Source organism: Globicephala melas, chromosome 11 (assembly GCF_963455315.2).
Source record: "Globicephala melas chromosome 11, mGloMel1.2, whole genome shotgun sequence".
Taxonomy (NCBI): domain Eukaryota; kingdom Metazoa; phylum Chordata; class Mammalia; order Artiodactyla; family Delphinidae; genus Globicephala; species Globicephala melas.
The window spans coordinates 30,752,282-30,775,168 of NC_083324.2; the positions used below are offsets into that span (position 1 = coordinate 30,752,282).

The 22,887-nt window shown below is 52.2% G+C and overlaps 1 protein-coding gene across 9 annotated transcripts in view; it reads left to right on the top strand.

The window, feature by feature from the left end:
- CFAP20DC (CFAP20 domain containing) overlaps positions 1-22,887 on the top strand; it is a 352,715-nt gene that overhangs the window by 318,708 nt on the left and 11,120 nt on the right. For 8 of the 9 annotated variants that reach the window (XM_060308448.1, XM_060308451.1, XM_060308450.1 and 5 more), the window contains 3 exons: positions 11,804-11,899; positions 20,128-20,251; positions 21,600-21,658. In XM_060308448.1, coding sequence (XP_060164431.1) covers positions 11,804-11,899; positions 20,128-20,251; positions 21,600-21,658 — 279 coding nt within the window. Of the gene's footprint in view, positions 1-9,598; positions 9,648-11,803; positions 11,900-20,127; positions 20,252-21,599; positions 21,659-22,887 lie in introns of all 9 variants that reach the window. The other variant, XM_060308461.2, reaches the window with a different exon arrangement.

Consider the following 22,887-nt stretch of genomic DNA (forward strand, 5'->3'; position numbering starts at 1 on the left):
AAGACTCAGCAATGCCCTGACTCACAGGTGTGTGTTGTGCGTGCTTGTGCGAGTGAACCCATGTGGGTGCTCGTATGTCTGTCCAAATGTCTGTCACTTTCAGTCTCTTAGTGTCTCCACTTCTTTTTCGTTCTCTTCATGTCTCTCTACCTCAATCTTTTTTTTTTTAACAAAAACTTTTTTAAATTTTAATTTTATTGGAGTGTAGTTGATTTACAATGTTGTGTTAGTTTCAGATGTACCGCAAAGAGATTCAGATATATATATGCATATACTCATTCTTTCTTAGATTATGTTCATATAGGTCATCCTGGAATATTGAGTAGAGTTCCCTGTGCTATACAGTAGGTACTTGTTGGTTATCTAGCTTATATAAAGTAGTGTGTGTATGTTCCTCCCAAGCTCCTGATTTATCCCTCCCCACCACATTTCCCATTGGGTTACCATAAGTTTGTTGTTGGTATCTGTAAATCTGTTTCTGTTTTGTAAATAAGTTCATTTGTATCATTTTTAAAATTAGGTTCACATATGAGTGATATCATATGATATTTGTCTCTCTCTGTCTGACTTACTTCACTTAGTGTGATCATCTCTAGGTCCATCCATGTTGCTGCACACGGCATTATTTCACTCTTTTTATGGCTGAGTAGTGTTCCATTGTGTATATGTGCCACATCTTCTTTACCCATTCCTCTGTCGATGGACCGTTAGGTTGCTGCCATGGCTTGGCTATTGTAAATAGTGCTGCAATGAACACTGGGGTGCATGGATCCTTTTGGATTATGGCTTTCTCCGTATACATGCCCAGGAGTGGGATTGGTGGGTCATAGGGTAGCTCTATTTTCAGTTTTGTGAGGAACTTCCATACTGTTCTCCATAGTGGCTGTACCAATTTACATTCCCACCACCAGGTCTATACCTCAGTCTTCTCTCTTTCTTCCTGAGTCTGTCTCCTCAGGACCCTGTCACTCCCTCTGTAGCATTTCCATCTCCCATACCCACACATGCAGAATTCGTCCCTCTCTTTGAACCCCTGCCCATGCATGAGTGGAACAGAAAGAAGCCCACGGAAGAATAGATAGTTTCCCCACCCCCAACCCCCGCCTTTGGTGATGACATTTAGTCCACAAAATTTCCAGGGATGACGAGCAAAGCGGTGAGGTGGAATTCCAGAAAATGCTTGTTAGATTCTGAAGTCTAACTCCTCCGGACAGAGTTCAACTTTAGAGAAAAATGTTGAGTGCAGGGTCATAAAGAAAATGCCATTTAGCTGGAGGGAGCAACCCCTGTGTGTTTGTTTCATCCTTTATTTTCCCTCCTTTATTTTCTTTCCCAAACGGAAAGCACTCACTTCCTTCTAACAACAGTTACTGCACACCTACTACGTGCCTTGACAGTAGCACCACATGGATGAAGGTGGCACTCGAGAGCCACTGGAGGGGTAGCCAGCCCCCAAATCAGGGCTGCCCACGAAGCATGGCAAGGTGCCATTATGGAAGGCTTCTCAGGGTGCCAGGGAAGGGCCAGGAGCCTGGGCTCAGGGACGGCTTCTAGAAGGAAGAGCTACCTCCTCCAAGCTGAGCTGAGGTTTCATCCCTGGCCCTGTTTAACTCTTCCTGCGCCCCCCCCCTCATTGCCCTCAGAACAAAGCCCAAGGTCACCAGCCCAGTCCTTAAGGCCCTAATGACTCAGTTCCCTTCCCCCCTTCACTTTGGTCTCTACCATCAGAGTATCATGTTCTGCTTCTCTTCTGAGCCTCTGCACATGCTGTTCCCTCTGCCTGGGACCCCTTCCAGGAGAACTTCAGCTTCCTAGATGTCACTTCCTCCAGGAAGTCTTCTCTGACAGCCCCCCAGACCAGGAGACCTCCTGAAGGAACCCCACCAGAGCACGTGTCCCACTGCCCCATAGCCATCCATGGACTTGTCCCTTCCCCCTTACGCTTGTGTTTCTAGAAGGGGAGAACCTTGTCGGCTCTCTTCTCTCTCCCTGCCCCCTGACCAGCATAGTGATGGCACAGAGGAGATTCTCAGGAAATATTGTAGGATGAATCACTGAGTTGAATTAAAAAAAAAAAAAAAAAAAGTCACAGAAATCCCCAGATATCTCGGGAAGGGCTCAGACCTGCTCAGCTCATGGCAGTGTGGTGTCATAGGCGTGTCTGTGAGAAGAGGGAGGCTTCGGCCACACCCAGTGTGTTTCCTCTGGTTCCTGCAGGCTGATGCTGTGGGGAGTTCCCAGCTCCTTCTCTACCAGGCCGTGCCCTCCACACTGAGAGGGCCCCACTGCAGGGAACAGGGATCTGGTGCGCCACCCCCGAGATACAGCGGGGAGAAGCCTGAGCCCTCTCGTCACCCGGAACAAGTGCTGCCCTCGCTTCACTAGTGCTGCCCTGGGTAAGGCATCGCAGAAGAGCTGCACAGATGCTCATATCTACCATCCCTGCCCCCAAAGTTCATGTGCTCAAATGAAGGAAAACTTGGGCCTTCAGTGGCATGTAATTGTTGTCCCTGAAGCCAGGACATTTTCTTGGGGTAGAATCATCCTTTGTGGTCGGAAACGATGCTTGATATGATTTCAGTTTTCTTAAATTTACCGAGGCTTGATTTGTGACCCAAGATGCGATCTACCCTGGAGAACGTTCATCCTTTGAATTCAAATTAAAATACCTTTTTTTAAATTAATTTTTATTGGAGCATAGTTGCTTTCCAATGTCGTGTTAGTCTCCACTGTACAGCAAAATGAAGCAGCCATACATATACATATATCCCCTCCCTTCTGCACTTCCTTCCCGTTCGGGTCACCACAGTGCATTAAGTAGAGTTCCCTGTGCTGTACGGTAGGTTCTCAATACGTACTTTTCCACAAGTGAAGTCTTATTCCTACACACACGAAACTCCTCCACGCCCGTTGCCCTTCCTCTTTGGGGCGCCGGAGTGCGGGTCAGCCTCGGACCCACCCGCCGCAGTGCCCAGTGTTTTCACCCTCTGCTGTTTGCTGTCAGTGGTGTGAATCCCAGCTCTGCTGCCACAGCTGGGAGACCGTGGGCATGTTACTCACCCTCCTCAAGCCTCAGCTTGCTCCTCTGAGACGTGGAGACAGCAGTGTATCCCTCTCATCGGGTTGCTGTGTGCATTTGGCGAGATAGGTGTGTAAATTCTCACCCTGTGCGGTAAGCACTCAGTAAATGGTAGCTCTTTTTATTATTTTATTTATAATTTATTTATTACAAGCTCAAACAAGTCTTGCTCATGAGATCACCCAGAAAACAGTCTGATCCATCTCTCCTGATAGAGGTTCAGGGAGGGGATCCCGGGGCCTGGGGTTGCAATGAAGAGAACTCAGGAAAACATCTCCCAGGAAGAGGTGGAGGTGTGGCTAGATGAAGGCTCCGCCTCCTGGGCTTGGGATCACGCAGGTCGTTGCCCCCAGGCAGCGGTAACATGACGGTCAGGGGGTCTCGCACACAGGTGAGAAGGTCTGGTGGGGGAGGAGAGGCAGAGACCACGCCCACACCCAGGCCACCCATGGGCCAGGCTACTTCTTCGGGAGAGCCTTTGGTCAGAAGCGGGGAGAAGGGTGATGCTGTGGGAAGGCAGGGGGCCCAGGACTGGAAAACCCAAGGGGAGGGAAGAACAGATCAATTTTGTGCTGTGTTGAGCCAGTTTCCTCAGAGGTAGACCCTAAGAAAAAGACACTAGAGAAAGTAGCTTATCTGGGACGTGACTCCAGATGGCCCTGGCAGGGAGCTGGGGAAGTGAGACAGGAAGGGAAGGACACTGTAGAGGGTGTCGTATCCAACAGGCTGCTGTGGGTGAATGAAGCCCAATGCCCCTGCAGGACTCTGGGCAGCAGAGCAGGGCACACCTCAGGGCTGACCCGCTGTACCAGTCAGCTTGGGCTGCATAACCAAGTACACAGGCGGGGTGGCTGAAACCACCGGAATGCATTGTCTCCCGTCCTGGGCTGGAAGCCTGAGATCGAGGTGTCAGCAAGGCCAGTCTTCCTTGGAAGGTACTGAGCAGAGAGCAAGGAGCCTCTCTCTAGCTTCTGGTAGTTCCATAGCTTGCGGCAGGGTAGCTCCTGTCTTTCCATGACATTCTCTGTGTGTGTCTCTGTGTTCAAATGTCCCCTTTTTAGAAGGACACCAGTCATATTGGATCAGGGCCCACCCTACTGACCTCGCTTTGACTAATTACACCTGCAACCCATTTCCAAGTCCGTTCATATTCTGAGGTACGGCGGGTGGTTAGTACTTCATATGAATTTGCGGGGACATAATTCCATCACCCGTCTAGGAATGAGCAAGCTAAAGTATTATCCTCACACTCTCAACCATACTAGCTGAGGACTGTTCCTGAGGGCAGGAACTCCCTGGCTCTCCCAGCCTGCCCCCGGATGAGCCAAGAGAAAGCCCTCAGGTGGGGTGTCACAGGATCTTGTGATAGAACACGAAGAGTATGTCCTAGAATGGTGAGTGTCTGCTATTTTCTACTCCAGGAAACCTGTAAGAGAGGAGTGGAAATAGATTGCTTCTGCCTAAGGTGCTACATTGAAAAGGTACTGAGGCCAAGACCATGATTGATTGTTGATGTCTGCCGTGGGCAGTGGAGTACCAAGAGGCAGCATGCATGCCATGTGTTTGCCATTTCTTCTGCCAGGTATAACTAAATGGGTTTTTTCCTGCTTTGTAGGAACTAAGGATCTGGAATTTGAGCAGGACAGGCATGCCTCATTTTATTATGCTTTGCCTCATTGGGCTTTTCAGATACGGCATTTTTTACAAATTGAAGGTTTGTGGGAATCCAGTGTCAAGCAAGTCTATCGGTGCCAGTTTTCCAAAAGCATTTACTCACTTCGTGTGTCACATTTTGGTAATTCTTGAAATACTTCAAACATTTGCCTTATTACTATATGTTTCTGTGATCAGTGATCTATGATGTTACTGTTACAATAAGATTTCGACTTGTTGAAGGCTCAGATGATGGTTAGCATTTTTTAGCAATAGAGCATTTTTTAATTAGGATACGTACCTTGTTTATTTAGACACAATGCCATCGCACACTTAATAGACTACAATATGGTGTAAATACAACTTTAATATGTACTCGCGAACGGAAAATTTTGTGTGACTCGCTTTACTCCAGTATTCGCTTTATTGCGGTGGTCTGGAACTGAACCCACTATATCCCCCAGGTGTGCCTGTAATTTGAGGTGTGGCTCTGGGCAGACAGGAAGAAGCCTGATTGCCAGGAGGTGCTGGAAGAGCTGAAGGACTAAAGCTACCGAAAGCTCAGACATAAAGCTCCAGCCGGTGCTCATTGCAACCTGATTTCTCCAAGCTCTTTATCTGGCCTCAAGTTCACACCCCCTTAGAAATGCCCTGGTAAACAGACCTCGAAGTTGACCTGTGGCCAATGCCCACAACAGGCAAGGTGCCGAGCATGTTCACAGAGCTCAGTGTCCCCTTTCCCTGCGACTTAGGGCTGATCCTGAAATGACTATTGGCCAAGCCTGGATCCCTATGATGGGTTAGGAAACAGCTTCTGAATTCTGTCTTTCCAACAACAAAGGGTTGCTGGGTAAGGACCTGAGGAGTGGGACGGGCAGGGAAGGCAGTCCAGGTAGACAGAACAATGTGTGCAAAGCTGGAAGGGGAGAGGACCTCACTCAGGGCAGTTCTGGGGGTTAGAGCAGAGTGTGAAGTGGAGACAGTACCTGATGAGGCTGGCAAGGTCACCCTCATGTCAGGCCTCAGATCATTCAAGGCCATATAAGCCACGTGAAATACTTTGGCCTTTATCCTGAGCTCAACAGGGACCATAGACCACTTAATCAGGGGAAATACCCACTTATTTCTCCATCAGGGTGCATTCCTCAGCCTTCCCAGCCTGGAGAGAAAGTAACCCTTTCTTCATCTGTCTGTACTCTGGGACAGGTCAAGGTTGAGCTGAAAGGCTCAGAAAACAGGAAACAGGCTCCAGGAAACAGGAAGATGCTGACATCCCAGCTCCTGTAGGGTCATTAAGAAATATCACAAACAAGCTGGCAGAAAGATGCTGTGATGGGATTTTGGTTCCACAGAAACAGTATACATCCGTAAAGGAATCCTGCCATGGGGGTATGCCAGCAGGAAGCAGCAGCGCGAATGGGGCCTGCCCACAGGGAGGAGACCGGGCGGGTGCTGTCAGAGCAGCAAACCCCTTCTAGACAGGTGGCCTCCCTACCTGGCATCCTTTTCAGGACAGGTAGATAGCATCGCCCACATTTTATAAAGGAGGAAGCCAAGGCCCAGAGGCGTGTGCCCCAAAACACACAACTGGTAAGTGACAAACCCAGGCCTGTCTAATCCCCAAATCTATCCTCTTTCCTGACTTCACATGCTTTTTGCTGCCTGACTCTTTTAAGACCAAGACCACATGTACTGCCCCTGCTGCTCAGCCTTTGCATTTGCATCTTCCTGTGGGACTTGTCTGTAATAGGAGGTGATGTGTTGCAGTGGCTGAGAAAGGGACTCCAGCAGCCCCAGAATTACAGACATTGAGCTTAGCATCATCAAGGAGAAAAGTGCCTCCCTCTCCCCAGTTCCCATAGATCCATCCCAGGAAAAATTCTGATTGGCCTTGCTTGGATCACCTGCTCCCTCCTGAACCAATCACAAGGAATCACAGTGCTCTGATTGGTCAGCCCATTTTGACAGGTTGGGGTACCATGAAGGGAGTTCTCCCATTCAAGACCACAGGTACATGTTTAATCTTGATTTGGAGGGTCAGGGAAAACTTTCCAGAGGAAGTGACTTCTACACTGAGACCTGAAGGGTGAGTTGGACTGTTCCAGGCAAAGAGGCAGAGGAGCAGTGTTCACACAGAGGGACTAGCAATACCAAAGGCCCAGGGATGCTCCAGGGCACATCGTGCTCACAGCCGTATCTCCATTCCTAGAGCATGCACAGCCAGCCTTCCAACCAGCGCTCAGAGAATGCTTCAGGAATACAATCCACCATTGCTGTGTGACCTTAGACAAGTCACTTGCCCTCCCTGAACTTCAGCTTCCTTCTCTACCTGGTGCTTTCATCTTCCTAACCTTCCAGGACTATGCAGGAATCCAATTCATTCAGTCCTCAAATATCTACCAAGCACCTCCTCAGCGCTCAGCGCTGTACCAAGCCTGCAGAAGACAAGGCCTGCTGTGGAAAAGCAAAGCGTGCCTGGGGCTAACGCACAGGGCCAGACCTGAAGCCAGAAATCAGAAGTGGTCCAGGGGGAAGGACAGGAAAAATGGAGAGGCTCATGGACAGTGAGGGTGGACCATGGGCTCTCTGGTCAGGTCGGAGTGGGGCAGTTTTCAGCCATTCGTGCCTTCCACTTCCTACCTCCCCACCTCCATCTCCTACTTCCCACCCTCCCCCCTCCCCCCTCCACCTACCTTGTGACCCAGTTCTGCCCTGGGGCCACCGAGTCTGTGCCCGGGCCAGTCAAGCCAGCAGGCGGGGCAGCAGGATGTTTCTTCCTGTGCCTTTGCCTCACAATTTCGTAACCTGAATAACAGGTTGAAGTAACCCCAGAAACAAGGAGGAAGGAAACTGTTTGGGGTTTGGGTAGCTGCAGAGAGAATTGTTGCCTCACCTGCATACCTGTCCCAGGTGCCTTTCTCCCTCCTGCCCCACCTTCAGATCCAGCTCCAGAGCCCCCGCTGGCTGCCAGGGTGAGCGGGCTGGGGACTCAGGAGCGCAGCGAGCTCTGCAAGGGCTGAGGGGGTCACCGGGACTTGGCCAGAAGAGCCCTCACCGCCCCCGCCCCTAAAGCCAGGAGCCCTGCTTGGTTGACAAGGGCACCACGCGAGAGGCTAGCCCCCTGCCCGGGTATGTGTCCCCATCCTGTCTCTCTACTCCCTCTCTCTGAAGCCAGGTGTAAGCCTGTCCTGAGGACTTGTTCTCTGTCCCTCTCGTCCTCTGTTCCTGTCTCTCTGCTCTGTCTTCTTTCTCTCTTTCTGTCTCTGTACCTCTGCCATGTGCCTCTCCCCCTTGTCCTTGTTTTTGTCTCTCTAGTCTCTGTCCCCGTGACACTCTCTCCATGAATATCCATGTCTGTCCGTTCATCTGTCACACCCTGTGCCTGTCTTTCCATCCTGTTCCGCTCCCGGGTCTCCTGGCTTCTCCTCACATGGGGGACCCCACAGGATATCCTTTAAGCCTCATCCAGAGGCCTGGGCTCCTGGACTACCGTAGGTCACATCCTGAGAACATTCAAGAGCACAGTATATTTTTGTATCTAAAAAAAGGTTGCTAACACGAATTTCAGAAATTTAAAGTTCTACAAAATCCCTGTGGGTGGGGCCAGGTGATAGCTCAGCTTCCTCCCCTGGAAGGTCCTAGAGGGGGAGGGCCAGGGTGGATGGGGGGATTTTCATCCTTCTCAGATAGAAAAGTGGGTTTGCCTTTGCTGCTGCTGTTGTTGAAACACCGAGGACGGACCCAGCCCGACTGCCTCGGTGCCGGGTGTTGTCCAGGTCTTCTGTCTCCTTCTGGATCCTTGGCCGTTGGGCTTTGGACACAATGTCTGCTGAGATGGATTCTCAGGATAAAGAGGATTCTGGGGTGGAGAGCTGGAAGAGTGGTGGAAGCAAGTCCCTGCAGTCAGAGACCCTCCAGATGGCTCCGGGGGGGTGGGTCTGAGACCCGGGCCAGCGACCACGAGCCCCGCCCTCCCCTCTTCGGAGACTCCAGAGACCTCCTGAGGGTTTTCAGCGCTGCCAAGTCACTGGTACCTGGGGGTGGCACAGCGAGCGGTGGGACTGAGGCTGACCCTACCCCGGCCCAGGACTCAGGAAGGGGGGAAACTTCGGTTTCAACTCTCCTCCGAGACAAAAGACACTGGCAGGGCTTCCCTGTGGGGATTGGGCAGCCAAGACTTGCATCCAAATTCTGCCCCTGCCCCTTGCAAGCTGAATGCCTGTGGGCCTAACAGTGGTGAGTCTTAGCTTACTTACCCCTAAAGTGGGGAGCTATGAGGATTAAAGGTGATAGTGCATGTATGGCACCTGGCGCAAGCTCACCTGTGCTATGTGGGTCCCTATTACTCTTAATTTTGGTCCATCAGCAAAGATCACTTGAGCTTCTGCTCCCTAACGGTTTCATGGGGGCTGGCCAGCTCAATGTCTCTCAGCTGGCTGGAGGACAGAACGATGGATAGATGCATGGGTAGATGGATGGATGGATGGATGGTTGGATGGATGGATGGATGGACGGACGGACGGATGGACGGACAAGTGGATGGATAGATGGACAAATGGATGGATGGATACATGAATGGATGAGTGAATAAATCAATCCTCCAGGGACAGTGGCTGGTAGACTGCATCTTCCTCTGCTTCCTAATCTCTGCATTCAAAAAAGGCATGTTGAACTGAATACAGAATTACAGGGGCAAAAGTGAAGCAGAGGTGGGAGCAGAGAAGGAACAGATGATGGCAGACGATGGGGAACAAAACTGAAAGGACTGCGATCCCCTCAGTTTTAGGTACCCTTTCCTCATCTTCAGTCTTGTTCACTTTCAGACCCTAGATACCAGTTTCCCATTTTATTTTCTTCTCTCCACAGGAACACTGACCCCAAGCCACTCTTCACCTGGACACAATGAGAGTGTCAGGTAGGGCCAGGCTCTGAGGATTCTAAGCCTCAAGGTTGAGGTCTGAAACTGGTTTTGGAAACCATTTTCTGCCAGCAGTGTCTGCCCATCCTGGACTCAGAGGTTACTTGGCTTTATTTGTTCTCAACTGGTCAGGCCAGAATTCCAGGAGGAAACCAATACAGGGAGAGCTTGGAAGAGTATAAGAGGTGACTTCCTGCCTCAAGGCTGAAGGACTACAGAAACTTCAGCACCATGGCCCCACCTGGGTGGGATCATGGAGGTTCATCCTATCTTGGAAACACTTCACTGTGGTTGGCTATTACAGACAAAATATTTGCCTCAAGGAGGGCTATTCTAGAATCCTCAAACCACAGGGCTGGGCACAAGGAGAGGCCTTTGCCTTTTGGTCTGCACCCTCATACTGTACCCTCTTTGTACAGGTAGGGAAACTGAGGCACCAAATAGGAAACTGACACAATCCATTTATATTTTCAAACACCAGGAGAAAGGTGAGAGCGAGTTTTATTTATTTATTTTTATTGAAGTATAGTTGATTTACAATGTTGTGTCAATTTCTGCTGTACAGCAACATGATTCAGTTATACATATATCCATTCTTTTTTATATTCTTTTCCATTGTGATTTATCACAGGATATTAAATATAGTTCCCTGAAGAGCATGAATTTTTTTTTTTTAAGATTTATTTATTTGGTTGCACTGGGTCTTAGTTGCGGCTTGCAGGCTCCTTAGTTGAGGCTCACCAGCTCCTTAGTTGCAGCATGCGTGTGGGATCTAGTTCCCCGACCAGAGATCGAACCAGGGCCCCCTGCATTGGGAGTGTGGAGTCTTATCCACTGCACCACCAGGGAAGTCCCAAGCACGAGTTTTAGAGTCAGCTTACTTCCCTGGGTTCAGGTCCCCCCTGTCACTTACTAGCCTAGTGACCAGCTCTCCCAGCTGCAGTTTCCTCATCTGTACAATGGGGGTAATCAATAGCGTACAACACAGAGGGTTACTTCCAGGATGAACTGAAATAATGTGTGTAAATGCCGTTCGCCCAGCACCCGACACAAAATGAGTGCCGCATAATGTGAGCCGATGCCCTAGAAGACGAGGACCCCACAGACCTGACCGCACCCCATGGGATCCAGGGGGCCTTCTCCCCCACCGCAGTAGCTTGAGGCCAGCAGGAGGCCACAGCTGAATTCAGGGCTGAGGAGCAAGGGTGGTGCAGAGAGGGAGGTCACACGAGATCCGGTGTGTTTAGGGTGGTATGGCCATAGATGGAGAGGGAGTTCAGGCAAGGAGCAAGGGAACTTGGCCTGATGGTTACATTTGACTCCCAAGGCTGTGGGACCACCAGAGTCCTTGAGGCGGGAGGTGTGGTACAGCCTTCCCGGAAGAGTGAGGAAAGGGAGAGCGGCCGGGGGCTCTGGTGGTCCATCATGTGTTTGGAGTTGCTCCTCAGTGATGCATGGGGGCATAGGGAGCAATATGGCTGTGAGGCAGGGGAGGCCACGTTGGCTAGGCTGGTGTGTGTTCCTACAGAGAGCACTGTGTGCTATTTGCGGTGGCTTTCAGGGGGAGTGGATGGCAAATACAGGAGACCAACCCCACCCCGCAAGCCACCCTGGAGGCTGCCTAGTGGTGACAACTGTAACATCCTTCCCAACAAGCCATGGGCTCAGCATCAAGGGCATCACCCTGTCCACTCTGTGACTGAGGAACTCCAGCTCAGAGGTGCTGAGCCCCTGCCCGCGGTCACACAGTGGCAGGTGGCCGCCCTGAGCCTTCCTGCCTCCAACGCCGGGGCTCACCTGCCTCCTGCTCTCCTGCCGCAGTTCTCAGGCCTCCCCTCAGCATGCTGATTCCCAGGCCTCACCCCAGAGATGCTCTCTGGAGCGCTAAGTGGAACCCAGGAAGGTGCATTTCTAACCCTCCCTCCCAGCAGCCCTACTTTGGGGAACACTGCCATGCAGCATGGTCATCACGTAGGCTCACGCTAGGCCCGCCATGCAGGCCGTGGACTGGTCCACAGTGTGGGCAGGGTCTGGACCTACAGGATGTGGTCTCACTGAGGGGATTTGGGAAGGACCCACATGTAGTCTTGCTGCCTGGCCTTGCAATGTGGTCTGGTGCTGTGGTCTCATGGCAGCATCTCCTTGCTCTGCAGGTCTGCTTCACCTCCTGGCCCTCATTTTTGGCCTGGTCACCACATGGGTCTTCGTCCGCAGATATATCAACTTCAACATGAAAACCATCCTCCTGGGTGAGTGGAGCTCGCTACTGGGGCAAGGCCTATGGACCAGGGCTAGGGGCCAAGGATCTATTCCATCCCTGGGTGACCCAGGAGGTGGCCAGCCATGGCAAGGTGAGGACTGCCCTTGGGACCCGAGGCGTTCGGGGTGGGAGAAGAGGAACCCCCAGGCTGTCCGGAAGGCTGGGAGCCCATGGAGGCCAGAGAAGTGTCCCAAGGCCCTGGCTGGGACATATGCCTGCATCAAGGGCCATTTTGGAAACACGACCCAAGAAGGAAGGACAGAGGGAAGAAGAAAAGAAGGGAGGGAGAAAACTTCCCGGGCCTTGAGTGCCTTCCACCTGTACTTGCTGTTCCCTCAGCCTGGAACCCTCTTCACTCAGACCTCCCTGTGGCCAGCCCCTTCTCAGCCTTCAAGCCTCTGCTCAAATGTTACCGCCTCAGAGAGGCCTTCCTTTACCACCCCAGCTATACTTGCAACCGCTTTTCTTAGTTTAGAGTCTTTCATGTCAGCCTATTCCCTTCAGAACATCATTATCACCCATCATTAGGTTGTTTATTTATTTGTTTACTTGGTTGTTGCCCAACCCCATCCCATAGAATGTGAGCTTCCTGAGGGCAGAATTTTGCCTTGTGTACATCCATCTCTCTAGCACCTCAGAGCAGATGCTCAGGAGACATTTGATAAGTGAAAGAAAGAGGGATGGATTGGTGGATGGCTAGATGGATGATGGGTGGATGGGTGGATGATGGGTAGATAGGTGGATGATGGGTGGATGGATGGATGATGGGTGGATAGATGGATGATGGGTGGATGGATGGATGATGGGTGGATAGATGGATGATGGGAGGATAGGTGGATGATGGGTAGATAGGTGGATGATGGGTGGATAGGTGGATGATGGGTGGATGGATGGATGATGGGTAGATAGGTGGATGATGGGTAGATAGGTGGATGATGGGTGGATAGGTGGATGATGGGTGGATAGGTGGATGATGGGTGGATGGATGGATGATGGGTGGATGGATGGATGATGGGTAGATAGGTGGATGATGGGTGGATAGGTGGATGATGGGTGGATAGGTGGATGATGGGTGGATGGATGGATGATGGGTGGATAGGTGGATGATGGGTGGATAGGTGGATGATGGGTGGATGGATGGATGATGGGTGGATGGATGGATGATGGGTAGATAGGTGGATGATGGGTGGATAGGTGGATGATGGGTGGATAGGTGGATGATGGGTGGATGGATGGATGATGGGTGGATAGGTGGATGATGGGTGGATAGGTAGATGATGGGTGGATGGATGGATGACGAGTAGATAGGTGGATGATGGGTGGATAGGTGGATGATGGGTAGATAGGTGGATGATGGGTGGATGGATGGATGATGGGTGGATGGATGGATGACGGGTAGATAGGTGGATGATGGGTGGATAGGTGGATGATGGGTGGATGGATGGATGATGGGTGGATGGATGGATGATGGGTAGATAGGTGGATGATGGGTGGATGGATGGATGGTGGGTAGATAGGTGGATGATGGGTAGATAGGTGGATGATGGGTGGATGGATGGATGATGGGTGGATGGATGGATGACGGGTAGATAGGTGGATGATGGGTGGATGGATGGTGGATGGATGATGGATGCTAGCTGCTCTACATGCATGGTCTCATTTAATCTGCACAAATGACCTAGGGGGTGATTCATGGTATGTTTGTGGAGTGGACTCATGCATGACCTCATGTTGTGGTTTTATGTGTGGTCCGAGAAAAAGAGAAGCTCAGGGAAATTGAGAAACTTACCCAGATGTCCCTTGTAGATGTCAGAACGGGAATGAGAACACAGGTCTCCCAGATCCAAATCCTTTCAAAGGAAGGAGAGAAAGGGAAGGAATTTCTACCTCTGGATTCGTCCTCCTTAAAGACCAAGAACCACCTCCATCAACATAATCAAACATAATAACCTCTAGTGGCCCAGACCAGCTCATGGCTTCACAGCAGTGAGAAGCCAATCACCCTGCCTTTAACACAAACTCCCCACAGTGGAATCTCAGAGGGCCCTTACCTCATGTGCTTCTTGTCGAGCATGGCCTGCGCCCAGGTCAGGATGATTCACGTGGATACATATCTCAGGCCCTACTTTTACAGACTAGAGATTGACTTGGCTGTGCTGCTGGACTCGGAGGAGGTGTGCCAGATGAGCACAGGAGGCTCAGAGCCGGAAGCGAGCTCAGGAGTGAGCTCTAGAGAAGAGAGCCTCAGCTTGGGGTGGCAGAGGGGAGGAATTGAAGGGAGCCCCCAGATGTTTCCCTCTCAGAACTCAACCACCTGGGGTTTGACAAATCAACACTCCCCCCAGCGATCATCAAGCAACTGTTCTGTGTGAGGTCCCAAAGACCCCAGAACGAGGAACACGTGGCCCCAGCTCCAGGCACGTGAGTTAGTTCACATGTCTGGCGTACGTTGTCACATGCAGCTTGCCTTCCAACTCCTATTGCTGACAATCCTTCAGCTCGACCATCTCCCACCTCCTCTCCCTCCTCCAGTCAGTAACTCTTCTTGCCTGTTCACTCGATGCCAGCCCCTGTATGCCAGCTGTTGTACTGTACTACTGTACTTTGCAAGGTACTGTACTGTAAGACTAAAAATGTTTTCTTTATTTTTTGTGGGTTTTTTTAATGTATTATTTGAGTGAAAAGTATTATAAACCTATTACAGTACAGTACTGTATAGCTGATTGTGTTGGGTACCTGGGCTAACTTTGTTGGACGTACGAACAGATTGGACTTAGGAATGTGCTCTCGGAATGGAACTCATTCATATGTAGGGGACATACTGTATAGAATATACAAAAATGGAAGTGCATTAACATGACCCGAGTCTTGCAAAATGCTTACAGTGGCAGGAAATGTAACCAGTGGGAAAAGCAGCCATCCAAAACCACTAGTGCTCAGGCACGGAAAGGGGAACCTTCATTTACTTCAAACATTCCTGACCTGGTTGCATGCACCCACCTGATGACTTAATGCATTAATATGGAAGCACATATATTACTACAGCACAGAATGTTCTAATGTTTTTATTATTATCTTGATACATAGTTGGTTTCCTTTTTAATCCAATCTATTTTATTTTATGCATTTAATAACTTGCCATCTGGTAGAGTAGGAAGTGCTGAGTGTCTCAAGAGAAGTGGGAATAAATTTACTGTAAGGGGAGTTCATAGGCTTTTCCAAATCACCAGAGGGGTCCATGGCACAGAAATCAGGTGATTAAGGAATTTCTGATTTACCTAATAAATTGGGCAGGCTTCTTTCAGACGGGAGTGACAAACCCAACTGTAAGCGGTTTAAGCAAAATGGGATGTCTTTTGAGTCAGGTCATTGGGAAGCCCATGGCATCAGACTTTAGGTGTGGCTGAATCTAGGGGCCCCGACAAAGGCCCCAGAGTCTGTCTCTGTGTCCCTGGGCTCTGCTCCTTGCTGTTTAACCTCATTCCATGGGCAGCTTTCTCTCCCAGGCAGGCATGGTGGCTACCAGCTCTCTGGATGTTCACCTTGCAGCTCAGCTGCAAGATGCTTCTCTCTCCCCCAGGGCCACATATCAACCCCTAGAAGGGCTCCGTCTCCAGACGAATGTAACGCTATAACTGGCTCAGCCTGGGACACGTGATACCCCTCGGGCCTTGGAGGCAAGGGTAGGGGGACAGCTTCTCAAGGACCAAACGGAAAGTGTGTCAGTGTGGGTGTCCCCCAAAAAGGAGCGTTCCCCCGCTCCCCACTGGCATTTCTGTGTCCCCTGGGGGCCGTGTCCTCTAGGACTTAGCACTCAGCTGGTGGGAGACCGGACGTAGAACTGCAGAAATAAGCAGGACGCAGCACAGCTAAGACGTGAAACCTGTTCAGATGTTCGGAGCTGCGGGAGTCGGGAAGGGATGCTCCGGGCCCGAAAAGTGACAGCCACACCATCCTGTCCTTCCCGGGGGCCAGGGCTCTCGGCGCCTCTCACTGGCTCTTCTCCACAGCCGGCGAGAGTGGGTGTGATGGCCCCCACTGCGCAGGCGAGGAGGCCGAGCCCCAGAGGAGAAAACTCACACGTGGTCACACACGGTCAGGCTCCAAGTCCAGTGGGCCTCACAACAGAGGTCTGCTTCTTTTTAACCATGAGAGAGTCCTCTGTGTGCGTGCGTGTGTGTGCACATGCACGCACATGTGTGTCTATGCACGTGTGTAAGTGTATGTGCATATGTCTGTGTGCATGTGTGCACGCTTTGTGTGTATGTGCGTGTGTGTGTGTGTGTTTGCGCGTGAGAGAGAGAAGTGGTGACAGTGGCAAATTAGGGAGGACTTCCAGACCAGATGGGACTTTCAACTCATTTCAACCCCTGCCACGGGACAGGGACTGCGCCTGGCCAGGCCAACACCTCCCTGAATTCCCTTCTTCCCACTCCCCAGCCCTTAGGGTGAGGTGTTCCAGAGTCTCTAGTCCCAGCCCTGAAGGTTCTAGAAAAACCTTGGTTCCCAGAGTCTGCCCAGCTCACTCTTTCCATGGCCTGATGGTGCCTTCCAAAGCCCCCAGCCCTGTGGCCCCTTCTCAGCCATTCGGACTCATAGCGGGGGCTCAACTGTCTCCCTTCCACAGCACCCCCAGCCTGCAGTCTGGACTGCACCCACCCTGCCCCCCTCTCTCATCCCCTGACCCAGCTGGGAGCCCCAAGGATGCAGGCTGTGCTTATTATCATTTCAGTGACCCCAGAATTGGCTTATGTTTCCTGCTCCAAAGTACCAGGGCCATGTTGAGCACCGCAGGGGCCCCCAGAGGCAAACAGAAGGGGGTGCTGATAGTCTAAGGGGGCAGAAGGGCCATATGTGCCAAGAGAGGTGGGGCAACATGCCCTGGGCTCCAGGAGGGCCGCCTGCTTCCAATGGAAAGGGGTCAGGGAAGGCTTCAGGGAGGAGGCGGCTATTTAGCTGTGCCTTGTGGAGGAGAGACTGGCCTGTGCAAAGGCCTAGGGGCAGGTATGCTGGGGCTCCAGTGGAGAACTTGGCTGCTGAGTCAGGGACGCAAGTGTGGGGAGTGGAAAGAGCACCAGGAGAGCAGGAGTGCTGAGACGTCTGAACAGTGCAGAGAAGTACAGAGAAGGTGGAAGGAAGGGACAATTATGGTGATGATAATAGTAACAGTGATTGAGTGCCTACTGTGTGCCAGACACTGTATTCAGAACTTCACAGGCATCTCATGCAATCCTCACCACAACCCTATGTGGATGCTATAAGTATCCCCATTTTGTAGATGAGGAAACTGAGGCTCAGAGAGGTGAAATCTCTTGGCCAAGGCAATGCAGCTGTAAGTGGCGGGGAGGCAGTCAACCTCCCCATCTAATCCAGAGCCCACCCTCTCAACACCTCCTTACAAGAGACAGCACCTCCGAGTCCCCCTTTCCACACCAACACGGTGGTGACTGAAGGGGGATGCAGCTCGGGGGGAGTGGGACTTTCCCTGACTGAAAAGGGCATGGAGGGGACTTCCCTGGCGGTCCAGTGGTTAAGACTCCATGTTCCCAATGCAGGGGGCGCGGGTTCAATCCCTGGTCAGGGAACTAGATCCCACACGCCACAACTAAAAAAGATCCCGCGTGCCGCAACTAAGACCCAGTGCACCCAAATAAATATTTAAAAAGAACAGAAAAGGGCATGGGAGCCCCTGTGCACTGTGGAATTACAGAGAGCAAAGACTGCACCAACACAAACCATTCACCCCACACCCTGAACCCTGTCTCACCGAAGCCTCCTGAGTCACACTGTGAAGTAGACACTGTCACACAGCATCTTGGTGCTGAACAAACACTCAGACGTCACCTGCTGGGGGGAAGGCAAATCCAAGCACACGTGCTGCCTCTCACCTTCACCGGTTCCCACAGTAGACATCACCAATCAATCCCAACACTCTTTCCCTCCAAGCCCACAGGTAGCCTCAAGGCTTTATCATTAAACCTTTAATAGTAGATCCGTTAACACTGAAGAGGAAAGCTGTTTGACAACCCTGATCTAAACCAACTCCCTCATTTTACAGTTGGCACTTTTAAGCGAAAGGGAGAGATTTCTGGCAAGCCACACAGCAGATTACTGAAGTCGCCCGAGTTCCCTGACGGCAACTCCCCTCCGGTGCTCAGTTCCATGCCCTGAGCAATAGCCTCTTGGGTTCCCAGAGGGGTTGGGCAGCTTAGGAAACCCCTGAAACCCAAACCCACAGAGCAAATCCCCTGCCTCCCAGTGACTGAGACCCCTGGGCCTCCTCCCCGCCTCATCCAGTAGCTTGACCGTGAAGGCTGGATGGTCAGAAAATCAATTTGGGAAAAGCTTGCTAAGCCGGCCTGTTGACATGGGGTTTATCCGACTCAGCCGCTGTTGATTAGGCTCTGGGCAAACTCCAGGGTGGTCCCCGAAGCCTGGCCCAGCCCCTCTGGCAAGGTGAAAACCTCTGGATTCGAAAGTAAACTGGGCTCTCTGGGGGGAGGGGGGCGGAGGTGGAGCCCCAAGGCTCATAGGAGAAGAAGACCCCTCCCAGCCTCACCCTCAACTAGCCACTCTGGGGGGGGTTTCTGTCCAGAGGGAGGGGTAGGGCCGTCGGGTCCACATCTCCAGCCATCCCTCTCCTGAGCCACTAGGGGGTGTCTCCACTCCCGGCCCTCACTCTCTGGTGATGGTGTCCCAGTTGGAGCTCTGGTTACACCCACCAGGCCTGTATGCTGGCGCTCGGGGTGGGGAGCGAGAGCCTAGGATGGGCTTTCTGCTCAGATCCTCAGGGCCGCCCACTCCACCAGGGGAGCCCTGGTGCAGGCTGCATTCGCTCCTAAGTAGGGGCACCATCACCCACTCTGAGGCACCACAGGCTTGCCGAGCCTGGCACTAGTGGGCTGTGCCCCCCAGAGGGACGCTTTTTCCTGATTCCCATTAGGGCTCCCTCTAGGCCCTAATCACCCCCCCAGCTTGGGCTCAGACCCGCCCAAATGCTCTAGGTGTTCATTCAGTGAAGATTTATGGAGTGCCTCCTATATGGCAGGCACAGGAGTTATGGGGATGATTTAACAAGACAGTAAAGACAAAGGGCTTGCCACAGTGCCTAGCAGGCAGCAAGGCCCTGGCGTGTGCCAGCGTCTATTGGGAAGCCTGTGGGTTTGCTCCAAGCACTCTGGCGCGGCTCAGCCAGTCGCCTGGCGTGGGAGCTGAAGGAGAGAAAGGCTGCCTGATCACTGCTCTCCCTTTGCAGGTGAACTTTCTCTAATTCCCTGTTTACCCAGTTCTCCCTCCTGGCACCTTCTGAACTGTCAGGTGGTGTTAAAACAACATGCATGAATATAAGTTAGAACCTGCCAGGCTGAAAGTGTGGGTGACATTTCAGAGGCTGTGCTTGGGGGCGCATCTGCCTCTCCCGCCTTTCACAGGCCTCCAGAGTTCGCCCTGGGAGGGCCGTGTGGAGAGGACGCAGGTCTTAATAGCAGCCACGATAATCAGAGGTCCCACATACTGAGTCCTCAGTGGGTTCCAGGGACCGTGCTAAGCCCCGGGAGGGAAGTTCCAGAACTACCTGCCTGGTCCCTTTGAATCTCAGGGTCTGACCCAAAGTAAGTGCTCCGGAAATGAGTGATAAGAAGAATAGCCAATAAGCCCTGAGCATTAACCTGAGTTCATTAATCCCGCACAAGAACCCAGTGGAGAAGTACCATCATTGGCCCATTTCACAGATGAAGGAGCAGATTTGCAAGGAGGTTGAAGACTTGCTCAAGGGAACCTGGCTGGTGAGAAGCGCTCCCACCCACCATGCTGGGCCCCCAGGAGCTTGTCAACAGGGGCCTCTGTGAGCTCAAAAGGCTGCCATGTCTCAAGAGAAAGCTCTCAAGAGAATCCCTTCATCACGGTGACTCGGGTCATTAACCACCATTCACTGTTCTGCACACAGTCACTGAAGGTCTGCGGGCAGCCAGGAGCTGTGCCAGGGCTGGGGCTGTGATGGGAATCCCAGAAATGAACGCTGAGCGGTCAGACACGCAGCGTCCCGTGTCTTTGATGGGGTTGTTGGAAGCACTGCGGGAGCACAGAAAGGGGCAAATCCGCAGACCTAGGTGGTCAGGGAAGGCATCCCTGGGAGGAGGCCCCCTGTCCCTGCCCCTCTCCTCCTCCTGGGCCCCTTCCTTAGCTGCCGCCACCAAAGCTATTCTGTTCCGTCCCCAGCTTCACACCCGGTGAAGACCAAGTGTGGCCTCAGCAAATCCTGCCCAGACAACTTCTTTGCGTTTAAAATCACCAGCGGGGCCGCCAACGTCGTGGGCCCCTCCGTGTGCTTTGAAGGCCAAATGTAAGTTTCTGGCGTTTCTTTTCTTTTCTTTCATTAATTCACTCATTAGCAAGTTCAGAGGCCTCAAGGGCGGGCCCTAGAGACCAGACCACACCTTCGACATGCTTCCTTTTACTCTGGGTGGGTGGGTCACACATGATAATAATCCTAACATCTTGCAAGTCTGCCAGCACCTTGCTAGACGCCTTACAGCATCGTCTCCCTCAATCCCCCAGCATTCCTGGAGGTGGGGCGATAATCCTCCCCTTTGTAAAAATGAGGAAACTGAGGCTCAGACAGTGTTACCCAGCTAACCCTTGGTAGAGTCAGGATTTGAACTCAGGTCTGTCTGATAGCCAAGCTGCTGGGCTTCCTATGACGGGGGATGTCTAAGGGGAATGTTCAAGATCAAGGTCCAGGCATCAAGGCCCAGATGCAGCAGGTGCCAGGGCTTCTACCCAGGTGCAGGAGAAAGACTATATACCAGGCTTTCTAGGTAGTAAAGTCCCTGGGACAGCAAGTTCATCCTACAAAAGAAGCCAGAGACAGGTGTTTTAGTACGGATTCCGAACCTAGATCCAAATCATTTAGGCAAAGAAAGGAAACCTACTGGTTCACGTACCCAAAAGGCCAGAGGCAGTGGGCTCCAGCACCAGCTGAATCCAGGGGTTCAGACCAAGTCATCAGGGCTCCCTCTCACACTACCTTCAGCTCTGCTTTCCTCTGTCATTAGATTCGGTTTTCTCTACTGAAAATGGACTTCTTCATGTGGTGAAGGAGGGAGGCCACCAGCTGGGTTGACATAATAGCCCTGTCTAGGACCCCACTGGGAAGAGCTTTCCCATTTGAATTAACCCCGCAAAAGTCCCGGGGCTGGGGCTCATTGGCTGGCCTGGGTCACATGACCACACTGGCCCAATCACTGTGACCAGGGCCACAGGATACTGGCTTGTCCAGGCCTGGGAGAGAGGTCAGTGCTGAGAACCTCCTGGCCTGAGACGGAGAAGTACACTTTTCCCAGGGATACCAGAGGATGCTGGGCCACAGGAACACAGCTGGGCTCCACTTGGGGATCCCAGACATGGCAGGACGGGACCAACTTTCTGGGCTCTGCCTTCCACCTAGCCTAGGGACATGGGCTGACCGTGCCTCCAGCACCTCCGAGCCCCAGGCAGGGACCCTCCCTCTTCCCTGGACAGAGTGTTCTGGTCCCAACGTACCGTGAGAGACTCAGAGAATCCAGCCCACCGCTCGCTTCCAGGAGAAAACAGATGGCCCAAATAATTCCGTGTGTTTCCTGATGCTTCTAGAGTGTTCACTCCACACTCGGGACCAACTGTTGTATTTTGTTTTTCTTCTTTCTCTTCAGGATCATGAGTCCTGTGAAAAACAACGTGGGCAGAGGCCTGAACATCGCCCTGGTGAACGGTGAGTTGCCGATCCACCCCCCGCCGGCCCCTACCACGCTCTGAAGCCTGGCTGGCCTGTGGGAACAGGTCTAAAAGAGCTGGTCTGCCCTGCAGTCATGGCCAGGTCCCTGCCAGGTGCACCCATCTCAGGAGGATACGCTGCTCCTATGAAACGTGACCCTGTCTGGGCTTAAATCAACACACATGAAACCATAGGGGACAATGTGAGATTTCAAGCTGAGTGCACGCCTTCATTCACTCATTCAGCAAAGAGTGACAGCAGCTACTGTGGGCCAGGCCCTGTATGGAGTTCTGGGGGTCACCTGTGAACTAGAAGGACAGACCATGGCTTGACAAGCCCCTGTGGGCGCCCATGAAGTTCACAAAAAAATCAGAAGGTGGTGAGCACATATGAAGGAAAAGGAAACACAGCTCTGGGATTGGGACACAGAGCTGGCAGCAGAGGTAGTCGGGGGAGGAGGCTTCCAGAGGGAGGTGATGGTCAGCTGAGGCCTGAGGGATGGTAGGGGTTGACCAGGAGAAAAGAGGAAGGCTCCTTCCAGGCAGGGCAACACTGTGCAGGGCGCAGGGAAAGGAAGAAGGAGGAGAGGGGCTTGGGGGTCCACACAGGCTCTCTCTGGCTATAACATAAAAGCAGGGTGGTGAGAGGTGAGGCTGGGGGACCAGCAGGGCCAGAGGATGAGGGGCTAAGTGTCCTGCTAAGAAGTGTGGACCTGAAGCAGAGCAAAATAGGGAGCCTTGGAAAGGCTTTGAGCAGGGCCTTGGCCCAGCCCTGCCTTCCTGAAACCTCTTCTAGCTTGGAATAGGGAGGCTAGAGGCAGGGAGACCCAGGGAGGCCCACAGTCTCCGTAAGCCTGCATCTCCAGCAGATGATGAACAGGAAGCCAACTGCAGGCCAAGCCAGGAACAGGGACATGTTTCAGGAGGGGGTAGGTTACAGGGGCCGAGAAGGACCAGGTGTTGTGGCCCCAGCTGAGCCCCTCCTGTCTGCCTTCAGCTCTTACATCATCTGGGGAACAGGGGCTATTTGCCTGGATCTAAGAGCTATTCCTGGGACAAAGGTCAGGGCAGATGGAAAAAGGGCACAATGGACACTTGGGAGAAAAAGGGTTCAAGCTTGTGTGCAGTGTGACCACACAACCACACTTAGGAAGTGACAGGGTAGGATTGGAACCCTGGCCCTTTGCTCCTAGAGGACCCATTTCCCGTCTGCCAAGAAAGCCTGCT